At 41.8% G+C, this 25365-nt stretch overlaps 1 protein-coding gene across 5 annotated transcripts in view; it reads left to right on the forward strand.

Annotated features, from left to right (window-relative positions):
* Positions 1–25365, forward strand: part of MYRIP (myosin VIIA and Rab interacting protein) — a 154853-nt gene that overhangs the window by 11156 nt on the left and 118332 nt on the right. For all 5 annotated transcript variants that reach the window (XM_081969804.1, XM_081969805.1, XM_081969803.1 and 2 more), the window contains exon 2: positions 17268–17422. In XM_081969804.1, coding sequence (XP_081825930.1) covers positions 17313–17422 — 110 coding nt within the window. In that variant the 5' untranslated portion in view covers positions 17268–17312. The remainder of the gene's footprint in view (positions 1–17267; positions 17423–25365) is intronic.

The raw sequence follows: 25365 nt of genomic DNA on the forward strand, positions 1-25365 counted from the left end.
TTGCATCTGTAAAACGTTTTCTGCATTTTTTGTCTTTTTTCCCTTTAACTGGTGTTACAGTAGAAGGAACAGATTCGTTGAAGTGAGGAGGAAAATAAGGGGGGGGGGGAAATCTGCCTTTGCCTACTAGCATCCATTGGTATTCATCTGGCTAGCGTCCTGTCGGTGTGTGAGAGAGTTGAGGGGTGTTTGGAAACTCAAATAGTATTTGCTGTATGAGCAAGGAGACAGGAAGGAGCATGGGAATGGCTTAGTTCAACTTTTCTGTAGTAAAGCTGCTTGCTGCTGTGAAAGTAAAACTGAAACTGAGACTCCTCTCTTCTACTTGTGTTTTGCATTTGGAACAGATTTCTTTTGAGGTGGGGAGTGGGAGTAGAACTTCTTAGCATCAGAGCATGTTAATAATAATATAGGACAGTGGTTCCCAAACTTTTTCAGTCCACCGCCCTCTTGATGCTACAAACTGATCCTCAGTGCCCCCTACCCAGTGGTGGCATTCAATTTTTTTTACTACTGGTTCTGTGGGCGTAGCTTGGTGGGTGTGGCTGGGGGTCATGTGACTGGGCGGTTTGCATGACGGAAGGAAGATAGTAACAGTAAAATTCAAAACTGTAACAATTGCATATTTATTCAAACTCCAATTTAAAAACCTTTTTAGTTAATATTAATTCAACAAAATTGTTGAACATGATACAGTGATACCAGGTTTTCAAAGTCTGATAGTCATTTATCAAGAACCTTAGTGACTAGTAACTTAGTAAACTCAGTAAAATTTAGTAACTACTTCACTGTTCAGTAAATTCTTAATGTGATGGATGGGCTTGACGAAGTGATACCAGTTTCCCAATGTCTGGTTTTAAGTCACAGCAGGAGTCTTAAATCACCACGTTCAGTAATCTGGAGTTGATTTCTTTGCTTGGAGAGAAGTCGGATGACCACACTGAAGCCACATTCCACCAAATATGATGTTGGAAATGCAACAAGGAGCTTCTTAACCACTGTCCATAGTGCAGGATAGCGATCAGAAATTTCTTTCTGTAACCAAAACTCTTGGTACGATTTCTTAAACTTTGGCTTCAGCTCAATGTCATTTTGCAGCTCTATGAGTTGTTCCTCCACTACCCCATCTCCCTCAGTATCTGAAAATGGATTTATCACCCAATCTGGAATTTCCATCAAAGGAAGATCCTGATATCGCTCAGACATATCTTTATGCAGCATGTCCAAATGGTCACAAAAAACTTGAAGATCATCATCTTGTATCCCACCTTTCTCTTCTAGCTCAGACAAGCTCGGAAATTGGTATAGCTCGTGACGGCCTATATTGCGCTTGAATAGAGTTAACTTTGAAATAAACGTAGAGATGACAGAATTGGCCTTAATATGGTTGACCTCATTTTCTTGTGAATGAAGCAAATTCACTTCATTGAACTTTGCAAATAGTTCTGATAAACAAGCAATGTCATGCCTGATCTCTCTGAGTTCACCACTGAGCAAAGCATTCTTGTCTTCAAAAAACTCCACAACAGTGTCAAAAAGATTGTAAAAGTGTCTCACATAGTTGTCTTTTGATAGCCAACATACGTCTGTATGAAGCAGCAAATGATCAAAATCTTCATCATTCTCAACACAGAGCTCTCTGAATAGTCAATCATTGACCAACCATGGGGATGGAAAGGGAAATATAGACAATGGAGTTCAATCCGTTTCCTCAACAAATTGGAAGCAAAGAATAACTCTAGCAAAATGTAGCCTTTTACCACTTTGGGAAATCATGTTCTTTTTTTAGTTGTTATTATATATTTTTTATTTTTTCCCAATACAACTCATGCAAAGGGTCATCAATGTGTACATTACATTTTCCACACTTTTAACTTACATATTTGTGATTCCCTATAACTTTTTTAAGCTAAAATTTTTAGTACAAATCAACGCATTGACATATATATCAGTAATGCAGTTTCCTATCTCTTCCATTGACATAACACCTTTCCATAAGTAAAGTTCAGTTGTCTCTCTCTCACCTCTCTTCCTCGCTCTCTTCCCCTTCTCTCTCCCTCTTTCTCCTTTCCTCTCTTTCTCTTCCTCGTTCCCCCTTTCCCTATCTCCTTCCCACTCTCCTTTCTTATTCTCCTCTCTCTCCATCTTTCTCCCTAACTTTCTTTTTCCCTCCTCCCCTCTCTCACTTCTTTCCTCTTTCCCTCTCACTTCCTCCTTTTCTTTCTCTCTCTCTCTGCCTTCATGCCTTCCTCTCTCCTTCTCTTTCTTTCCCTCCCTCTCTGCCTCCCTCCCTCTCTCCTCCTCTCCTTGTGAAAAAAGAAATAGCTTGGCAAAAAAGAAAAACACTTTCCCCTCCTTCTGGCTGCTCTGTTGCCCCACTCCCCTGCCCTGGATTTTAAACTGAATGCTAGGCTCAGCTCTTCAAGGGAGAGCCCAGACGGAGGGAAATAGCTTGGGAAAAGAATAGATACCTTGGCTGGGGCTTGGGGGAGGTAGCTAGAATAGAAGAAAAGGAAGACTCACCGGGCAGAGGTCTGCTGGGCTGTGTGGTTGAGATAAGTGAGGGAACAAAGGAGCAGCAGCAGCAGCACCTGTGCCTCTAGGCAGGTGAGGTACGAAAAGGAGTGAGTGGGAGGGGCGGGAGGTGAGGGCAGAACCAGTCAGTGGCGCATTTTACCGGTTCTCCGAACTGCCCATAATCTGTCCTACCATTCAGGAGAATTGATCAGAACCAGCTGAATTTCACCCCTGCCAGAAGTGCTCAGCTGACTGGTGGCCAACAGAGCCCCAGGCAGAATTGCGTCCTGTGAGGGGGCCACCTCCAGCACTCCTCTGCCACCTCCCGTGCCTCTTAGCGCCCCCCTGCCACCCCCTCCTGCCTCTTAGTGCTTCCCTGCCGCCCCCCTTGCCCCCTCCTTGCCTCTTAGCACCCCCCTGCTGCCCCCTTGCCTCTTAGCGCCCCCCTAAGTCATCATCTTACTGTTCTTCATCCTGATGGTGTTGCTGCTAATTTTATGCTTATTTTCTACTTGTTTTAGTCTCTTGTATATAGCTTTGCAAGCTTCTTCTTTTCCTTATGGCACAATGGTTAGAATGCAGTCCTGCAGGCTACTTCTGCTGACTGCCAGCTGACTGCAATTTGACAGTTCAAATCTCACCAGGCTCAAGGTTGACTCAGCCTTCCATCCTTCTGAGGTCGATAAAATGAGGACCCACAACTGACTCACACACAATGTAAAAGCAGCTGGACTTCACATAAAATAGCCCCTGCAACAAACAGGAACCTCACAGAGTCGCAGAGAGCTCAAAAACCAACTATCACACTTTACACAAAAATAACAAAAGCTGCACAACTGATTCACACACGATGTACAATCAGCTGGACTTCACACAGAATGGCCCTTGCAACAAGCAGGAACCTTACAGACGATCAGGTAGAGTTGATTGTTGCACAGTTGATCAGTAGCAAAATAATGCTAAAAAAGTTCTGACAATTGAGCAGCACATCTGATTGTCACAGAGCTGATCGTCAGAATGTTTAAAAACTTTTTAAAGCATTTTTTTACTACCAGTTCAGGCAAATGGTAGCATTTTTCACTACCGATTTGGGCAAACCAGTCTGAACCAGTAGCATTTCACCCCTTTCCCAGGAACTTTGTCTTTCCTATCCTGGGGGTTAATCCTGTCAGGGGGAAGGCAAAGGAAGTTCTGGTTTTGCCTTGGTGAGTTATTTTTAGTCTGGTCCTGCCTTTATTGCTCTACTTAAGTGTTTCTGTGGTCAGTTTTGTTACTTTTGTAACAGTTGTTAATGGCTTTTGGCTGCTTTAAGTTTTCTTTTCACTGGTGCTTTTGCGTTTGAATTTCTTAAAGGGGGAAGGGCTGTGTTAAGTCTTTTGGAACCACTGCTTTAGTGGTTCCTGGCATTGTCCTTTTGGGGTGTACTTCCCACACCACTATTTATTATATCTCTAAACATCTTCCTATATTTACAAATTCCTTGCTTCCACCAAGTCCATGTAATGTTTTATACTGTTTTCTGTTCTTTAAGTATTTCACTTCTCTAATTTTTCTCTTAGGGAGACCTGGCATCCCCACAGAGCCCGTCCCCAGGTGGCGGATTGGGCACCCTTACCCAGTATAGCTTTTATGCTATAGTTGTGAGTTGGAGGGAATCAAATACCTCCCGTGGACCAACAGGCCTGGTGAGTGGCAGCTGGCTCATCAGTATCGACTGAAGGCAGAGACCTCATTGGTCAGAATGGCTTCAGAAGAACAACACACAGTGTGGTGGCAGCCACTTGAACAGCGTGTGCACAGTGGTGTAGAAAGCGAAGGGAACTATATATTTCCCATGAAAATCATGTTAATGGTGGCAAAACCTAATAATGCCTCGAGTACGGGTACCCCTTAAATGAAGCAGGGGTGCTAAGAATCTCCTGGTCCACTAAAAGCGTGATAAACTTTTATTTATGTTCCAAAACTATAAATTGGAACATTGAACCTGAAAAGCTTATATGAATCTGGGAAAATACACAACACTATCCAAGAAATGTTCAAATACAATACCTCTATACTGGGAGTGAGTGAAATGCACTGGCCTGAAAATGGAATGTGCAGAATAGGAGATTATACTATCTATTACTCTGGTGAAAATAGTAAACATCAACGAAATGGAGTAGCTATAATAGTAAACAATCTTGTAAATAAATGCATCAAGTTCTTTATTCCTGTATCCGATAGAGTGATGATGATCCCAATAAATACTACTCCAGTAAATATGAATGTCATGGAAGTTTATGCTTCCCCAGCTGATAGTGATGATGATTTAGAGAAGTTCTATGAAGCTATAAGCAGTGTACTGAAAACCTTAAAAAGTAATGATATCACAATACTCATGGGGGACTTCGATGCAAAAGTGGGAGAAGGAAGTGATGCTAGTGTAGTTGGAAACTTTGGCAGAAATGGTAGAGGTGACAGATTTGTACACTTCTGCAGGGAACATAGGCAATATGTGATGAATACTTTTTTCAAGTTACCAAAAAGATGCCTCTATACTTGGAGATCACTGGCAGATACACAAAATAATATAGTAAGGAACCAAATTGACTATTTTACAATAAACAAAAGATTTAGAAACTCAGTAAAATCAGTAAAGACATATCCAGGTGCAGATGTACCATCTACTACTTGCTGAAGGCCAGCTGTAACTTTAAAAGAATGAAAAACCTGAATCCTCCTAAACCAAGAATTGACAGTGACTACATCATTAAGCATTGAGATCAGATAAAAGAAGAACTAGAAATGAAGAGGGGGTGCCACAAGAAACAACAGTGGATGATGGATAAAATTCTTCATCTCATGGATGAAAGATGCTCTTATAAAAATAAAAGCAAAGAAAAATACAATGAATTGCAGAAAACAATTAAAAGAAAGGAGAAGACAGAAACATTGCAGCAAGACCAGCTGGAAAAAAATAGGCTCTGCTGAGCCTTCTGAAATCCATCCAGGCAAACCGCTGTCGGGATGTCTTTGGACTGAAAACCTGTCCTGGAGGGACAGGGGAGAAGAAGGGACAGCTCTGATGACCCAGAGGAACCAGCAATTTCTCGGGAGGTTGGAGAAAACTCTTCAAACCAGCAGTGGGGGCGGCGGCCTAAACTGAAAGACCATTACAAAGCTGGGGCATCTGGACTAAATTATTGTGCAGGAGTGGTGTTGGAAACAGAGTGTTGAAACCGGGTGAGTGATTGACCAACTCACAGAAAAAAACCCCCACTGATCTTAATTTTAAAAAGGATCCCGAAGCGGAATTAGCAGCTAACTGGCTTTCTGGGAATGTCATTGAAAAAAGGAAGCAGAGGGGGTTAAGCACCAAAGCCTCAGAAGATTTTGTCTTTTGCAATTTGGAAGTGAAGGAACATTAACAACTAAAAGGAAAAGCCCAGGGGGAAGTCTCTTTTTCCTTATCTGATTCTATGTTTGTGGATTAAAAGCATTTTTGATAGCTATTGACAGCTAGCTGTGGAATTGTATTTCGGTTTGGAAAGAGCCATTTACCTGTGAGCAGAAAATACTATGCTAGCTAGTGAAGAAAACAACAACAACTTCTTCTTATTTTAATTTTATTTTTTGTGGATGTAAAGTGCTTTAAAAGAAGAGGGGAAAATAGTGAGAGTTGCAGCCACACTGTGACCTTGAATTCAGGAAGCGATTTTGAGACTGTGGGAGTTGCTGGGAGTAGCAGCCTTTGCAACATTGTTTTGTCTGCAGCTATCTACAGCTGTGGAAGAGAAAGCATGGACTGGACTAATTTCAAAATTGAGCAACAGAATCTCTAAGATGCTAAATTTGCAATTAAATGTGGTATAACCCCTAAATTTAGAAATCTGTTAAAATAGTTAAACTTGCATAAAGGAGTTTTGGATGTATGAATTATTTGTGATGTTGAAAAGTGTGTGTGAAGCATTAATTGGTAAAGAAAAGCTAGGAAATTGAAGGGAACATACAGAACAAGAAAATGGGAGAAGATGAAGTAAAAGGGGACATAAATGAGGGACATGAAGATAAAGTGGGAAAAATATTGAATATTACATTTAGCAGCAATAAAAATAAAAACTTTTGTAATATCTTTTCTTGGTTTTTATCTTCATTTTCTTATCACAATTTTCTCTGTATATTTTTTACTTCTGTTCTTGTTAAAATAAAATAGTTTTAATTTCTATTATTGAAAGAGATATCATCTTCCTATAACTAAATACCCATCAATTATTTATCTGGAAGAAGGAGGGGTGTGGCCTGAATCTCAGCAACAGGACATGTTCTCCGAGGGCTCTCTGAGAACCATCAGATTCCTGCTGTATCAGGGGTGGGGTTAACTTTAACCCTAACCATAGCTGTCCTGGGGGGACAGTGAAGGGGGGGCGCAAGTGAGTGTGGTTGGGGAACCCGCAATTCCCCTAAAACGCCTGCATTTGCCTCCAGACCCAAAGCAGGGAAGACAGCTAATGTGAGTACCGCAGCTGAAAGGCCAGGCAAAGCATGGGAATCAGGGTGGTGATTGTTTGGGTGAGATAACAAGAGTGCTTGAAAGTGCAGCATTCCTGTAAATTAACTTTTTAACCTCTGGTTAAAGCTTCTAAAAGAGAGAATGGCAGAAGAAAGTGGGGAGCGGGCATTATAACCCTTGGGCCAGCAGCGAATGGACAGAGCGATTAGCTAGAAGAAAGAAAGTGATAGATCTTGAGAACTGCTTAAGAATGTTAGAAAGGAAATTGGGATCTTTCGGTGTTTGACTTTCACTCTATGCCTTTGATTTTCTTGATAACTTTTGAGAATCTCTGAGATTTGCTTTTGAAGCCAGGAACTTAAAATGTTGAATTAATTGTCTGCATTGCTATCTAATAGTAAATGGTGTCCGGTAAAAGCTGCCCAAGAAGGGTTGACCTTGAACCATTGTTGACGATAACGAATTGATGAAAGTCCTCTTGATGAAAGAAGAAAGAAATAAGACCAGCTGTGTAAACACTGCCTTGCCCTCTCTTGCTACATTTTAATGGGCTGCTGAGAATGTCTTCCTGATAGTGTGCTCCTCCCCCTTTTTTTCCCTACTGGGAGAAGAAATTTGAATAACTCAGACAATGTATACTAACGGTTCCTCCCCCCCCCTTCTGTTCATTTGGCTACTTTGTGTCATTTTTTACCTACCCAATTTTTATTTTTTTCCTTTTTTCCATCTTTTTTTGCCTCTTGCAATGAGGTATGGATTACCATTGTGGAATTAATTTTGTGGGGTTTTTTTCTTTCCCAATTGGTGGGGGAGTGAGTGCCTTTTCACCAATATTATTTTATGTTTTATTTTTTTCTCCTTGTTTCCTATCTTTTTTCCTTTTTTTACTTCATGTATGCATCTGCAACAGCCATACCGCCCGGTTCAGTGACACAGAGAGCAACAGACACAGTAACACAACGACAAAGCTATTTTGGAGCTAAAAAGTATGTTGCAAGATATACATGTAGATCTCAAAGAGCATATAAATAGAGTAGAAGAGAAAGTGGACCACGTGGAAGACGAATTGAAAGAAGTCAAGGAAATGATGGGGGGAAATGAGCAGAGACTGCAGAAGGTGGAAGAAAAGGCAGAAATAACACAGAGAAAAAGTGGAGGAGATGGATTATAGGCTGACAGCAATTGATAAAAAGCAAGATGGAGCCAGTGTATTTTGGGAGATGGAAAGATCCAAATTCTATCTAAGACTCCACAACATAGAAGAGGAGAAAGGAGAGAATTTAGCAGAGAAGAATGCAGAAACTCAGCGGCTACAGAAATGAGTAAGGAATATATTCTAGGCAGAATGGATGAGACATTTAGAGTATATACAAAGGAATACCATTTTTTGACTAAGAGTCTGATCAAAAAGGTGGTGAGTTTTAGATGGCTTGTTCCAGAAGGGATTTTGGTAAACTGGCAAGAACAAAGGTACAGACTAGATACACCAGAGAAAGCAGAATTATTTTATGAACAACATATAGCAGCACAGGAGGGAATGCTGGTAAGAGAGGAGGAAGAGGCTAAATGCCAGGAAGCCTACAAAAAAGATCAAAGGGAGATGGAGAAATAACAGGAAGAGAAAGCAGTAAGAGAAGGAGCAAGGCCTAAAGAGACAAAGGAGCAGAGGGAGTTAAGAATGACTAGATCAACTAAACCTATAAACCAATGACATGGAGGAAGAAATAAAAGTAATCTCCATTAATATAAACGGATTAAATTTGGCAATAAGAAGAAGAACATTTAACAAATTAGAGAAATTTAAATTGGACATTATATGCTTACAGGAAGTACATATTAGAAAGCTACACAGAAAATTTTCAGAACGGGCAAAACTAGGTAATTTATATATGACTCTGGTTGATCAAAGCAAAAAGGGAATAGCAATATATTAGAAAGATGCTACAATCAATTTTTTTGAAGATGGGGAGGGGAGAATACTGATGGTGGAAATAACGATGAACATGAGAAAGATATTATTAAAGGAAATATATGCCTCAAATGACAAACAAGAAGAATCTTTTGGGAAACTACACAAAAAGATAATAGAATATCACTATGAAGATATATGTATATTAGGAGACTTTAATACAATTGTAAATAATGGAATAGATTATAAATCTACAAAAATGAACACGAAGCCAAGAAAAATCCTACCCAAAACATTTTTCACGATGGTGGAAGAATTAAATTTGCAAGATGTTTGGGGAATAAGACACCCAAAAGAAAGACAATATACATTCTACTCAAACAGACATTTGTTGTGGTCAAGAATTGATATGATGTGGATGTCAACAGAGCTAACACTCAAAACAATTAAGATAGACAAAGATATAAGTACATGGGCAGATCATAATCCAATAACAATGACTTGGAAGGGACACAGGAAAAGGGGGAGATGGACTTTAAATTCAAGAATATTGAAAGAAAAAAGTTTCCAGCAACATATAGAAAAAGAATTGACATATTTCTTCCAGGAAAATAGAAAGGAAGACACATCATTACAGAATGTATGGGACCCTTGTAAAGCATATATCAGAGGCCTTGCAATGACATACTTAGGGAAAAAGAATAGACAGAACAGACAAACTCAAAAGAAGTTGGAATCAGAGTACAAAAGTTTAGAGAGGGAGCTGCAGAAAAACCCACAAAATAAAAAAGTAAAAAATATGATGGAACTGCAAAAACATAAATTGAACCTGATAGAAAATAAGGACTTGGCAAATAAAATAAAATCGGCAAAACAAAACTTTTTTGAAAATGCAAATAAACCAGGACTTTGGCTGGCTTACAAGATGAAAAAGGAAAGAGAAAAAAGGCTGATAAGTCAATTGGTGGATGAAGGAAGGAATATACAATATTTAAATGAAAAAAAGGAAAATAATTGAGGACTTCTATAATAAGTTGTATCAACATGAGAGGGTTCCAATAAGATAATTTTTAGAGAAAACTAGAATAACCAAAATCCCCCCAAAATTTAAGAAGGGACTAGAAGAAAGAATTACAATGATGGAGGTAATAGAAGGCATCAAAAGGCAAAAGAAGGGGAATATATATAAAGGCATATATAGGCAAAAGGCATATATAACGCTTATACTAAAAGAAGTGTCAGATCCACAACAAGTAAAGAACTATAGACCTATTTCACTATTAAATGTGGGTTATAAAATTTTTGCATCAATAATGGCAGAAAGAATGAAGAGACTTTTAAATGAACACACAGACCAAATGGATTTCTCCCCAAGAGACAGATCAGAGACAATATGCGAATTGTATTGAATACAGTAGAGTACTATGAAGCCCACCCAGAAAAGCAAATGGTGTTGTTGTTTCTGGACACTCAAAAGGCCTCTGATAATGTGAACTGGCAATTTATGATAATGCAACTTTTAATGATAGGATTTGGTGAGTGATTTATAAATATGATTAAAATGATATATAATAACCAAACGGCAAAGGTAATAGTAAATGGTGATATGACAGGAAATATAGTGATTACAAAGGGAACTAGACAAGGATGTCCACTATCCCCATTATTATTTATACTGATGCTAGAGATTTTGAATAGGAAAATACAACAAAATAAAGAGGTAAAAGGTATGACGGTCAAGAAAGAAGAATATAAATTACAAGCGTTTGTGGATGATTTGGTGTTTATTATGAAGGATCCAATAGAAGCAGGGCCAAAACTAGTTAAAAGAATAGAAGAATATGGAGTAGTAGCAGAGTTGAAGATTAATAAAGATAAAAGAAAAATTCTGGTGAAAAATATCACAGAAAAACAGAAAAGAGAGTTGATGGTGAAACTGGACATACAGGTGGTGAAAAAAGTGAAATATTTGGGTATTCAATTGACATCAACATGTGTAACACTAAAGGAGGATAACTGTTATATGGTGAGAAAACTAATAGAAATAGATCTGGAACAATGGAAAAACCTACAATTATCATTGATGGAAAGAATAGCAGTAGTAAAGATGAATATATTACCAAGATTGCTATACCTATTCCAAACAATACCAATAAAACTAGAGAAAAAATTATTTGAAAGTATGAATAAAATAGTGGAGAAATATATATGGCAGGAGGGGAAAGCAAGAATTAATATAAAAATGCTGCAAGATGCAGTCAGGAAAGTAAAGATTCAGAATGAACCAAGGCTTGCAGCAAAAGTCAAATATAATTTTTTAAAAAGTTTTTTTTTCAATATATTAATAAGAAAAAGTCTAGGAAACAGTAGGTCCACTAAAGAAAGAAGATGACAAGGAGGAAACAGGTAGTAGGGAGAAAGCCGAGCTGTTTAACTCATTCTTTGCATCAGTCTTCACGGAAAAAGGAATTATAGCCCAACGTGCCACAAAAACAAAAAAGTGCACACACACACACACACACACACACACACACACACACCAAAAAAGGCACCAGGTCTTATTTTCAGGGGGCGGTCTTCCACTGACTCATCTTGCAGGGTTGGCACTGATAGCCCTGCACAGGAAAGCCCCATACAGGAAAGACCTCTGCAGCTGAGAAACGGGCTCTGGATTGATGCACGTGTGGTGCACTCCATTCTGCTATCACTTCAGCCACCAACACTCCTGTGGCTGTGTGGGAAGAGCTACGAAGGGGGCCAGGGAGCCAAAACCACCATCCCAGAGATGATGCAGAGAACCTACCAGAGCTGCTTCATTGTATGCTTGAAACCATTCAATGCAGGTAGCAAATGGGGAGCAGGCAGTGGCAGCCACTGCCGGGCAGGTGATCTGCAGGGCGGGAGGGGCAGGGACTCAAGAAAGCCCCTCCAGCGGTGGATGTGGCAGCGGCAACGGGGGCCTTTTGTCTCACTCCTGCCTGCTTCCAAAATGGCAGAGGGGAACCTGTTAAGACTAGCACAGGAAAGGCATGTGCGCCCCCCCGCCCAAACTCTGTCATAAATGGTCCGACCCCATGCTCCAAGTTTGGTCCAGTCGCCGTCTTACTTTGAAGTTCTGTATCTTACCCCATGTGCAGGCTATGCCACACTGTACCAAAGTCATCCCACCCCATTTCTGTGTACTCACTGTATCTGCTATACATGGAAGAAAAATACCCCCCCCCCCCAAAAAAAGCCTGATGCTTATTTTGGAACCCAAAAAATTTCTCCAAGACATCACAATATATTCTATTCAAATGATAGTTAATTAATGGTTTCCCAACAAAATCAGGTTATAGTTTTATATAGTCTCAAATACATGGATATTGTCAAAAGAAGTAAAGATTAGAAAATCTAAAAAGATTGTTCTGCAAATTTTAAACAATAGTGAATAACATTAAATAAAATTGAAATATAAATTAAGTCTTCCTAATGGAATCATAATTCTGAGATATTTACTTGTTTTAAGCAAATACAACATTACATAGTGTATTTTACTGGTGAAGAAGTGGATGAAAGCTATTAACTTTAATATTAAAATATCATTTATTTATAATATTTAATTTAGATTTGATAATATTTTAATATTTATTAAAAAGTATTGTGGTACCTTAAACATCTTAACATTTAGTACTAGAATGGAGAAGGGGATGAAAATCTTTAAAGACAGGGAAATATGTAAATAAAACTGCCAAGATAATAGTTATTAAAATAGTGGCATGTGTGTTTATCCATTCTAAATTTACATAATTGCAGCCTTGTGAAAAGCCAGCAGTTTCTTTATCATATGAGACTTGTAGGCCTACCAAAGTATTGAAAATGGGACTGGAAAACAGTAAGATATATGAAATAAAGAATTGCTTTGGAAATAACTAAAAATCATGAAATAATCATAACATGTAATATGTATATTTTAGTAACTGTACTAAGATATAAAGTCAAGCATAGCATGGTTGTGCAAAGCATTAGAAAATATACTTTACAAAGGACGTCGTGTGAGCCATTCCTTTTTAAAGCAATTGTGTTTTCTGTAAGATCAGCGAGGCTGCTCTGAAAGCTCTCTGAATTAAACTCTAGGAAGATTCATAGATTTGAAGGCAGCTTTTAATTCTACTCCTAGGGATAAATTTTAGAAATAGTAGAATGTACCTATTGAGCTAAGATATATTATAGCTTATTAAAGCCCTGATCAGTGTTAATTGTTCCAATTTAGATGTAAGAGTGTAAGGTGACTAAAATACTTTTAGATTGTGGCACTAGGTTAGAAATACTGAGATCACAAATTCTAGTTCTGCTTTAGAAACAAAGCCAGGTTGATCTTGAACCAGTCACTTACTTTGAGCCCTAGGAAGAAGGTTATGAGTGCTGCTATTTTATTCACTTTATGTTTGAGGATCTGGAAAGTTTCTTAAATGAGTTTGATGAATATTTATCAAATTGTGGAAAGAGGAATATCTCTGCTCTGATGAATGAAGATGATTTTAATCTTCAAGAAATTTACTTCCTATAGATAGTTACTGAGTGATGACATCAAACATAAGGTTAAAAGAGTGTTTTGTTTTATTCCTCCCTTTCATGTTCTGAGAGTAAAATTACTCTTCATAGAAAGCTTCAATTCTCATTTTTTAAATACTAAAAAGATACTTTCCTATATGGAGTTCCTACATGGTGCCATTAAGGTCAACTGACTATCATCAAATCTAAATGATAGTTTAATTTCCTATATGTCTTATATATTCCCAACATAGAATTCTACGGGAGATAGGACAGTGTCCTATAGAAGAGCCTAGCTGCTTGCCTATAATCTTTGGCTGAAATGTATATATATTCTTTCAAACAGCTTTAATGTTATTCTTATTTTTCCAAATGGATACAATTGCTTCTAAATGACTTATTATAGTTTCTCTACCTCTGTTCATTTTTTGACTGTATTGTTTAAATTAAGGACTAATTGTTTTATATTTTCTCTGTCGAATTGGGGGTATAATTCTGCAATTGCTTTAATAAATCAATGACTTTAAGATTTCCCTTTCAAAAGCTGTCTGTTTATGCAAATTTATCACCAAGCCTTTTTGGAATTTTATTTGAAAAATATTTTCAGCCAAGCTGCTTAGTATCTTGTATATAATTGTCTATATTGAACTATTTCCTTCACAAAGTCTTCAGGAAAGATAAGCTAGTTTTTGAGAGAAATCATAGTTTATACCTGTGTTTCCCCAAAAATAAGATTGGGTCTTATATTTCTTGGACCACCAAAAAAGGCAAAAAGGCACCAGGTCTTATTTTTTGGGAGGTCTTATTTCCCGCCCCCACCCATTTTTCCCCTGTATGGAAACAATTGCAGGAGAGGGTGCAGGAGAGTTTCCCCTCCTGCCTCACGCCTCCTTGCCTAATGCGAAACAGCTGTTCCATGCTCATTTTAGGAGCCGCCTTGCCTAATGTGAAAAAATTGATCTGTGCTCGCTTTAGGAGCTGTCTTGCTTCTTGCAGCTATGCTTTTTAGAGCTGGTGGCATAATCACTCCTGCTGATCAGCTATTTCATGTTAGGCAAGGGGGCTCCTAAAGGGAGCGCATATCAGGCATCTGTAACAGGAGCAGAATGAACCCGGCTCCAGAGGTCTTCAGAAAAGCCTTGCTGGCTGCAGAAGATATGGGCTAAGGTGTGTGAGGCCTGACTGCAACTATCTGAAGGTAAGTTGGGCTGCTCCACATATCCGCATCTCAACCCTTCCTTACATACCTGGAGGGGGCGGGGTCTTATTTAGGACTTATTTTGGGGATAAATTATTATGGGTGCACGTGTAAAAATCAATCGACTCACTTTCTGAGTAGGTCATATTTTTGGGGAAACACGGTACTTAACCTGCAGAATATAATCTTGAATCTTTTAACAAATTTCAGTTTTACTTTCTTGATTTAATTGGAATTTGTAATTTCTTTAAAGTGAAATAGATCTCCCTGGAAGTTAAAATCTTTCAGGTTATTAGTTATTGGGATTCATTAGTCTTTTTAGTAGACATTGGAGAGATTAGCAATGTGAATGTCAGATGATGGAATCTATCAGAATAAAGGATGAGCTTCGCAAGACAGTGAGAAGTTGTTGAGTCTGCTAATAATATTGCTAGTGGTATGAGCAGATAGTCAGTATGGAAAGCCAAGAGAATAATCTTGGATAAGCTAGGTAACAGTTGAAAAAACGCAAAAACACAGAAAAGCAGTATTGTGGCTTCTGTTTCCTGATCTATTTTGAAGAACTGACAGTTTGTATCATCCTCCGCCACAGAAGTTTCTTTTTGTTTCTATTTCACTATAGTTGATAGCTTCGTTGGTTGCACATGTAATACTTTTTCTAGATCCCTGGAATCCGAAGATAATTTTGCAATTGTAACATTCTGTATATACTTTTCCAGGAAGGAATTATTGTGTAATCAAATCTGTATTGCAATCCAAACATATTTTGAAGACTTAACATGTGTACAATGATGAAGAAATGCTATGTTTCGGTGTAGGGAAACAACCTTGAGAAATCAATCAGAGTGACATATAGTTGTGAAGCTGTCTGGAATCCTGAATGAAAATTTAAAAGTGCAGGTTACATTATCATTTGAAAATATATTATAGACAAAATATTTGGGTAATGCATTAGTGTTTTGAAAATATCTCTCAGCTGTTACTTCAGTTCAAAACTGAATGTAGCTGTAAATGTATGTATGTATGTATGAATTTAACATCATATGGGTGGGAAGAAAATTACGTAACTGAATGTGCTACCCAAATAATAATAACATCACACCACATTGAGATCTGAATATTGGACTCTAATTCCTGATTCTTTCAAAGAATTCTTGTTTGTTTTCAGAGAATGCTGGTTGGAGGAGAATGGTTGGAAGAGCATTCAATTAGCTTGAAATACTGTAATTTATTGTTAAGCAGAATAAGGTGTGTGTGTGTGTGTGTGTGTTTGTTTTTAAAAAGCTGATGGTGTCAATTTTTCCTTCTCAAACTTCTCTTTGCATCCTATTCCCCTCAACCCAATTTAAGCTACATTTTGCATTGAAATTAAGAAAGACTGTAGGGTCCTTGATGCTCTCTGAGCTTAGTTGTTTCCTTCCATGTATTTCATTACCCAACTAGATAACATAATCAGTGCTATTGTGAGTGGTGTTTGGTATCTTTTTACATACGTGGATTGATCTTGTAGTGTTGATGGGAGTGGTCTTGGTGGTTCCTTGATTAGGCTGTTCTTTATTGTTAGCTTGTTCGTCTGAGTGCATAGTTTTTTATTATTTGATTAACATTAATCTTGATGTTAATCTTTGTTTCTCTGAGTGTTAATTGCTGGCTAAGAAGTGTATTGATCTTTTGGTTTACTTTTTGGCTTTTTTATTATCTCTTTGGAAAGGTATGTAAATATTGTTTATCTCTGTGCTTGTTGAGAGCTGAATTGTCTGAATGCCAAGCTTCCATGATTTCTCTAGTATTTTTGAACTTTCCCAGTTAAACTATGATTAATTCTATTCATGTGTTGTGAAATTAAGGAATTTTCATCATATCATCTGACTTCTATTGGTGTTCATGGATACATTCTATAATGAAGAGAAAATTTGTGGAAAAAAAAAACACCATTGTGCTGCAAGAGAATGAAATGAGTATAGGTAGACCTCGATTTACAACCACAATTGAGCCCAAAAGTGAGACAGGTTTTTTGCCCCATTTTGGCACCTTTCTTGCCATATTTTTTAAATGAATCAATGCAATTGTTAAGTTAGTAACCTGGTTGATAAGTGAATATGGTTTCTCCCTTGATTTTGCTTTTCAGAAGGTCACAAAAGATAATCACATAACTTTGGAATACTACAGCCATCATAAATATGAATGAATTGCCAAGCATCTGAATTTTGATCACATGACCATGGCAATAATGCCATGGTTGTGTGAAAAACGGTCATAGATTACATATTTCAGTGCTGCTGTAATTTTGAAAGGTCACTAAATGAATTGTTATAAGTTGAGGACTACCTGTAACTATTTGTTCCTGCTATGCAGATTTTAAATTTTAGTTTACAGTTTTCTTTCACCTCTTTAAGCAATATGTATTTAAATCTCTGCAAAATATATTATTACAACTAATCATATAACTAACATCTTAGTTGATGTAGGTCAGAAGTTAAAATTATTCTAAGCAAAATTCACTAATGTATGAATTATATTTAGTTATTGTCCTGAATAACATGAAATTAAATAATTATCAAAGTTTTTAAATATACACTAATTGCATTATTTTCTGTTTTCCATCCTTCTCTTTATTTCAGGGGTTTAGATACTTTGTTAACAGAGCTCACTGAAGGTAACTAAATATGAGAAGAAAGCTAGACTTATCTGACCTGACAGATGATGAAACTGAACATGTTATTCAAGTGGTCCAACGAGATTTTACCCTCCGCAAAAAAGAAGAAGACCGACTGAAGTAAGTATTAAGGCAAATATATTATTTAGAAATTAGAAAATTGTTTATTTGTTGCTATGCATCTCCTGTTTTATACTCTGAATATACTGCATTATAAATTAAATTCTTTTTAGACACTTACAAAAACAATCCAGTAAAATACAGATTCTAAGGTTTGCAAATTGGCATCAGATAAACAAGTTTTATCCACACATATTTTGTTTTCACTCAGAAAAACATATCCTAACAATTCATATTATTGTATCAAGAGTTTTTTAAAAAGCTAATCATTCAAGCAGGATCAGAAAGTTATTGCTACCATTAGTATGATTTCTTATGCCTCTTTGTTCTTGGAACATGATATATATAGTATATAGTAATAATTTTTAGAGATCGGAAGCAATGTATCCTGTCCTCTCTAAGCTATCGGTACTTCTTAAATTATTTGGAATGTTTTACCCACTACCTTATATCTAAGAGTTTTTTTCTCTTTCTTTGTCTCTTTCTCTTTCCCTCTGGTTAGAGACCAAATATAGCAAATGCCCTTAGAAATGTACATTTATCAGCAGTTGGGCATAGGTTGCACAGTAATTCGTCTTCAAGTATACACTTAGTAGCAACATTATGTAGATTGCTGTACATTTGATACAGTCCTTAGTGTATGCTGTACCAAGTGATCTCTTTTTCACAGCGGCCAATAGTTTTCGTGATTTCTGAACATTGCTCAAATTGACACTGAATTTAATTTAATTGAAAATTAAATAACATTTATCTAGTCAGAATTGTTTTTAAGGTTCAGAAGATCAACTACCACAAAAGCAGTGTTGTTATGCCCTCTCAGTTTAAAATGCAATTTTGACATACAATTCAGTTGTAAGTCAAAACTAAGCAAATTACATTACAGCCACAGATAAGTGAGCAAACTCTTTAGATTAGGCCTCTTCCATATTTTTAAACTGGATAAAACCAGGAATCATGTGTAAAGCAGGCAACTGGAAGGTAGATAGTGTGCATGGGGTTGAGAAAAAAACATATAAATGTCTCCCTGCAGCCTGTTTTCAGATGCCAGGCTACTGTAGGAGGCCATGGGGGGCGAAAACAGGCGAAAACCAGGCCGAAAATGCCCCGCCCTGTGGCCCATTTTTGGCCGCCAAACTGCTGTAGGAGGCTGTGAGGGCTGAAACCAGACCGAAACCCCTCTCCTCGTGGCCAATTTTGGCCAGCAGAGGCACCTACTATTTCCAGACTTGCCCCACGGCCCAGATTTAAGTATCAGATTAAGTACCCAGACTCGACCCATGGGCCTTGAGTTTGACACCCCTGCTGTAGACTCATTCTGATCCCCAAACTATTCAAAAGTGAATGGATTAAAAAGACAAAAAATAAAGACTTAAAAAGGCTAGGAAAAATAATTTTGGTTTATAATTCCCCTTCTCACTAGAGCAGGGGTGTGCTGGATATAGTCCGCCAAAGCCATTAATCCGGCCTGCGTGGGACCATGAGGCTGTCCCACACACATCACCCTGCCCACCACTGGCCCCCACCCTTTGGCCGAGACCTTGCCTTACCTTGGCAAGCCCCAAGATCCTTGGCTGAAACTGGAATATAAGACCAACATTTTGGCCAGCAGAGTGCTTCTAGGGGCCAGGCAGGCCAAAAAAGGGGTGCGCCCCAAAGCCAAAAACAGGATCTGCAGAGGCCATGGAGTGCCTCCACACATCATGTTTTTGGCCAGCAGAGTGCTATTGGGGGCTGGGCAGGCCAGAAAGAAGATGTGCAGAGGCCCTGTGGCCTAAAATGGGACACACGGAGGTGGGCGCCTGTTGGTGAAGCGGAGCTGGTGAGATGCAAGCAGGCACTGCAACAGCCGCCCCACCACCTTCTCCCCACCACCACCACCGTCATTGGCTGATTGTCCTTCTGCTCAGAAGTTGTGGAGAGGTGGCTGGCGAGGCTGCCTGCCCGTGAAGGAGGACGGCAGTCTCTGCCCCTGAAGAGGGAGGCGGGAAGGGCTGGCTGGCCAGCAGATCAGCACCACTGAGCCCCCGTCTTGGGGCTTTCTTGCCAGATCCGTTCCAAGTGATGCTTGTCCAGTCTGATCCTGTCTGCCAGATGCATGCAGCCCTTGCCCGAGCCTGTTACATGCATTTGGCAAGTATGAAGGAAGCTCCAGCATGGCCAGTGAGATTCCAAAAGCGGATTGAGACTGCCGCAATGTGAATAGAATAGAATGGAATGGAAATAGGAGAGAATGGAATGGGAATGGGAATGGGAATAGGGTTGGGATGGGATGGGACGGGACGGGATGGAATAGCAATAGCAATAGCAATTACAATAGCAATAGCATGGAATGGGAATGGGAATGGGAATGGGAAGAGAAGGGAATGGAATTCAGTGAGGCATCCCAGGGCACTGCCATGTTTGAAGAGGATCCTGCAGAAGATGCCCGAGGATCCAGTCTCATCTCTGTACCCATCAAACATTCCATGTCCTGATTTTTCTTCCCCACCCACCATTTGCTCTTCTAGCACGCTTTTGTTTCCTTTGATATAACAGATAAAAATCTTTGAATGTACCTGAGAGCTAAATTTTAGTTGTACTTGAAATCTTAATTTCTCCAGAGAGGCTAAAATAGTGGAAAGGAGTTAGAAAGCAAATAAAACACCCCCAGGAGCAAAACAAAGTTTAATTTGGGTGTATGTGTAATGAACTGCTAAATTGGCAAAATGGAGTGCTAAATTAGTCACACCCACCCAGTCACATGACCACCTAGCCATGCCCACCTACCCAATCCAGCCCCCCAACACTCTGAGGGACCATGAATTGGCCCCTGTTTTAAAAGTTTGAGGACCCCTGCACTAGAGCAATGAAATTGCTTTATCTGCACTTAACAATTTTATGCTGGAAAACATGAATTGCATTTGTATTTCCGTATAATAGTAATTTTCAGCATAATTTATTCCCAATTGTTAAGCGGAATAAGAATTAATGCAAACTAAATTAGAACAAAAAGTAAAAAATGGAGAAATAACAGAAAAGGCTAAATTGCATAAGAAAAGAAAAGAAAAGAAAGACACATACAAAGAGATGTAGAGGTATACAGAAGTAACTTCTGATATTTGTCACATCAGTTATGTGCAATTATATTTTAATATCTTTCTAAAATTATACCATGACTCTCTTCATTCTATGATCTACCATATCTAATCATCAAAACCATAAATCACAAGTTCATGTTTTTTAAAGTCAATGAGGATAGGACCAATATATGTCGATATTGTCTTTCTGTAATCAAAGAAGTCAGTTTATCCATCTCAGCAAGTTCTGCAAGTTTCACCAACCATTCCTCTATAGTGGGTTGTTCCATCTTTGTACATATCTTGTACAGTAATCATATACTGAAATAATCTTTAGTGTTTTTTTTCACTCTTTATACATTAATCCTGAAAGGAAACATTCTGACTTCAATTGAACATTAATCTTTTTTTAAATATATTTTTATTATTTTTACATTTAAAACAATGAACATGAATCTTTAACGTCTTAAAAACTTTAATATCTTAAAATATTCTGAATCAATGTATACAAAGAAGAAAGGAAGGGAGAAGGAAGGGGGAAGAGGAGGAGGAGGAGCTTCCTGGAGGAATGGCGGTCTGCCTCTGAGCTCCGTATGTTTGCGGGGCTCTTTTGATGGGGCAGGGATGCTGCCGGTCCTCTTTTCCATAATGAGGACCGGGGGTCCAGTAAACGACCACCCTGGTTTCTTCCAGGACCCAAGCTGGTCCCCCAGGGTGGTCTGACAGCCAGGGAGAGCGAGGAGAGTGGGCCGGTTGATCAGCCGATGGGGAGACGCCGTACGAGACTGGAGGAGAGGTGTAAGAAGGCTGGGAAATGGCGGCTGGTGTGTTCGGGGTGTGCTGGTGTCGGCGGAGTAGGAGGCTTGCGGCTTGGGACCGGGGCTTGAGGCGGCGGCGAGTGGAGACACCAGGCCTGGAGCGGCGGTGACCCAAGCGGCGGCGGCGGCTGGAGACGCCGAACGGCGAATCCCCCTGCCTGCTGCGAACCATGAACTGCGCTGGAATCTAGCGAAGGCCGAGCGGGAAGGCTGGAGGCTGGCCGGGGAGCTGGAGGCCGGCGAAGGCCGAGCAGGACGTCTGGAGGCCGGTGGGAGCGGCGTTGGGGCCCGGAGCGGCGGCTGGGAGCCACGAACGGCGGATGTAGGCCATGGCAGGAACGAAGCGCCAGAGGCCTGGTAGGAAGAGGGAGGCTTGTGACGCTGGAGGCCAGGCAGGGACCAGGGGGCATGTTGGCGACTGGCAGGAGGCTTCAACGCCAGGTTTGGCAGAGGAGCCATCTGCCTCCTGCTAGCTGCCTCCTTGATTGTGACCACCTACCCCCTGTTGATTATTTACCAATCACCTTCCCCTGTTTACCATCTGTGTGCGCCCGGTGGATCACCTCCTTATCTTCTGTGACCCTACCGTTTTATTGACCATCTGCCCCCCTGCTCATTACCAACAATAAACTATCTGCCCCTCGCCACCCACCACTGACCACCCACCAGCCCCCATTTATTGACTATCTGACCAGCCTACCATCCCCCCCCATCTAGGACTGTGGTCTATGGACTCTTGACAACCTCCTCCCGCATTGGAGCCCTGGCTTTTTAAACTACACTGGACTAATGGCATACATGCTACAACATCTTCAGCACAGATCTTAGGCCCTGCTGAATTTTAACATTACCATGTATCTGAGGTCAGACCTAATTTTACTGCGGGAGTCCCCCCTCTCGCAGGTGTGGCCCTCCGCCCTCTCGAGGGCCCACCTTGATGACGGATTTATTAATCTCGAGAGGTGGAGGAAGCGGAGATTCAGGGGTTTTTTAGTTAAATGTTTTTTAAATGTTTTAGTGGGTTCCAGGGTGGGGGGGAGGGTTGGCCCGGCCAAGGGAGGGGTTAGTGCCAGGCGAACAGGTGTGGTCAGGAGGGAAGTGAGCGGAGCTGGGAAGGGGAGGGAGAATACTGTTCCATCGGAGGGTCTTTTTATTTCAACGATCGTAGGGAGGGGTGGGTGCGAGGATAAACGAAGACTCTTCAGTCGGTTGGGAGACTGTGGCCGTTGGACACGCCCGGTCATCTGTACCAACCCCCGCACCCTAGGTGGCCAGGAGCTGCAGAGCCAGAGCCTGAGGCTGATGTTGTGCTGATGTTGTGCAACGCGAGGTCCATTGTCAATAAGGCCCCCCTCATTAATGATTTGATCTTGGAGGAGGTGCCGGACCTTGCGGGGATAACGGAGACCTGGTTGGGCCATGAGGGGGGTTTACCCCTCGTGGAAATGTGCCCACCAGGATACCGTGCATTCCATCAGCCGCGGGCCATGGGTAGGGGTGGTGGGGTAGCAGTGATTATATGGGAGGATCTGGAGCCGAGAGAGTTCACTGTGCCACAGATATCCGGGTGTGAGTCTCTAGGCATGAAGTGGGGCCCAGGGACAGTTGGGCTTGCTGATTGTATACTTGGCTCCCCGCTATGCATCAGCAGCCCTGCCTGAGCTCCTCGAGATGATTGCAGAGATGGCAGTTGAGACCCCCAAGCTATTGGTTATGGGGGATTTCAACCTGCCGTCGATAGGCGAGTCATCCGAGGCGGCTCGGGAGTTCATGGCTTCCATGACAGCCATGGACCTGACCCAAATAATTCAGGGCCCCACACACGAAGGAGGCCACACGCTGGACCTTATTTTTGTCTCTGGCCAGTGGAAGAGGGATTTGGGAATAGGGGATTTAGTTATTACACCCCTGTCATGGTCAGATCACTCACTTCTCCGGCTCGACTTCCCAGGCGCTACCCCCCATCGCGGGGAGGTGGAACCAGAAGGTCCTAGATGGTTCCGCCCCAGGCGCCTGATGGAACCTGAAAGGTTCCAGACGGAGCTTGGGCCATTTCCTGTAGACCTGACCCGTTCCCGGATGGAGGACCTGGTGGCCGCGTGGAACAATGCGGCTGCCAGGGCCTTGGACCGGGTTGCGCCTTTGCGGCCTCTGGATTGCGCCTTTGCGGCCTCTGCGGCAGCGAGCCACCCCGGCCCCTTGGTTTACCGAGGAGCTAAGGGTGATGAAGCGCTGCAAGAGACGCCTAGAGAGCAAATGGAGATCTTCACGCTCCGAATCTGACCGAACACAGGTAAGAGCCTATTTACGGACCTACCTTGTGGCATTAAGAGTGGCCAAGCGTCAATATTGCGCCACTCTTATTGCGTCCGCAGATAACCGCCCTGCTGCCCTGTTTCGGGTGACCCGCTCCCTCCTCTCGCAGAGGCCGCGGGAAGCCCCCTTGCAGGGTAGAGCAGAGGAATTTGGGGAATATCTGCAGGACAAAATCGCTCAAATCCGTAGCGAGTGGATCCCCCCCCCCCGTAGTCCAGGGGGGACGTCGGAGGCGAGTCTTGATGGACCATTCTGGGAGGAGTTTGACTCTGTTGCTGCCGATGATATGGACAGATTGCGTGGGCGACTGCGAGCCACCACATGTTTACTGGACCCGTGTCCCTCCCGGCTTATACTGGCATCCTGGGAGGTTACACGAGGCTGGCTCCAGGAGTTAGTCAACGCTTCTTTGAGAGAGGGGTTCCTGCCGGCCGCCTTGAAAGAGGCAGTGGTGAGGCCCCTACTCAAGAAGCCTTCCCTGGATCCAGCAATGTTAACCAACTATTGTCCTGTTTCCAACCTTTGCTTTTTGGCAAAGGTTGTAGAGAGTGTGGTGGCGCAACAGTTCCCATGCCACTTGGAGGAAATTGATTATCTAGACCCGCGCCAGTCCGGTTTCCGGCCCGGTCACAGCATGGAGACAGCCTTGGTCGCGTTGGTGGATGATCTCTGGAGGGCCAAGGACGGGGGTTGCTCCTCCATCCTGGTCCTATTAGATCTCTCAGCAGCTTTTGATACCATCGACCATGGTATCCTATTGCGTCGTCTGGAGGGGCTGGGCGTGAGGGGCACCGTCTTGCGGTGGTTCTCCTCCTACCTATCTGGCCAGACGCAATGCGTGCTGGCAGGGGAGCAGAGGTCGACCCTGAGGCCACTCACTTGTGGGGTGCCACAGGGGTCGGTCCTCTCGCCTCTCCTGTTCAACACGTACATGAAGCCGCTGGGTGAGATCATTCATGGTTTTGGGGTTGAGTACCATCTGTACGCTGATGATACTCAGTTGTACATCTCCACCCCGAACCACCCCAACGAGGCCGTCGAAGTGATGTCCCGGTGCCTGGAGGCCGTGCGGGTCTGGATGGGAAGCAACAGACTCAAACTCAACCCCTCCAAGACGGAGTGGCTGTGGATACCGGCGCCCCGATTCAACCAGTGGGTTCCATCACTGGCCATCGGGGGCAAACAACTGGCCCCCGTGGAACGAGCGCACAATTTGGGCGTCCTCCTGGATGCTCGGCTGTCGATGGACGACCATGTGACAGCCGTGGCAAGGGGGGTGTTCCACCAGGTTCGCCTGGTGCGCCAATTGCGCCCTCTATTGGACCGGGACGCCCTTCGCACAGTCACCCATGCGCTTGTGACGTCCCGCCTGGACTATTGCAATGCTCTCTTGCTCTCTACATGGGGCTCCCCTTGAGATGCACCCGAAGGCTGCAGCGGGTCCAGAATGCGGCCGCGCGGGTAATCATGGGATGTACTAGGTACTCCCATATAACACCTCTCCTGCGCGAGCTGCACTGGCTACCTGTGGCTTTTCGGGTGCGTTTCAAGGTGTTGGTTATCACCTTTAAAGCGCTCCATGGCACAGGATCTAGCTACCTACCCCATGCATCCCTGCGACCAAGTCGCTCTCACAGGGAGGGACTCCTCCGGGTGCCGTCCACTAGGCAATGCCAGAGGGCGGCGCCCAGGAGTAGGGCCTTCTCTGTGATGGGCCCGACCCTCTGGAATGACCTCCCCCCCGACATCAGAA

This window comes from Natrix helvetica (assembly GCF_964273705.1).
Source record: "Natrix helvetica genome assembly, chromosome: Z".
NCBI lineage: Eukaryota > Metazoa > Chordata > Lepidosauria > Squamata > Natricidae > Natrix > Natrix helvetica.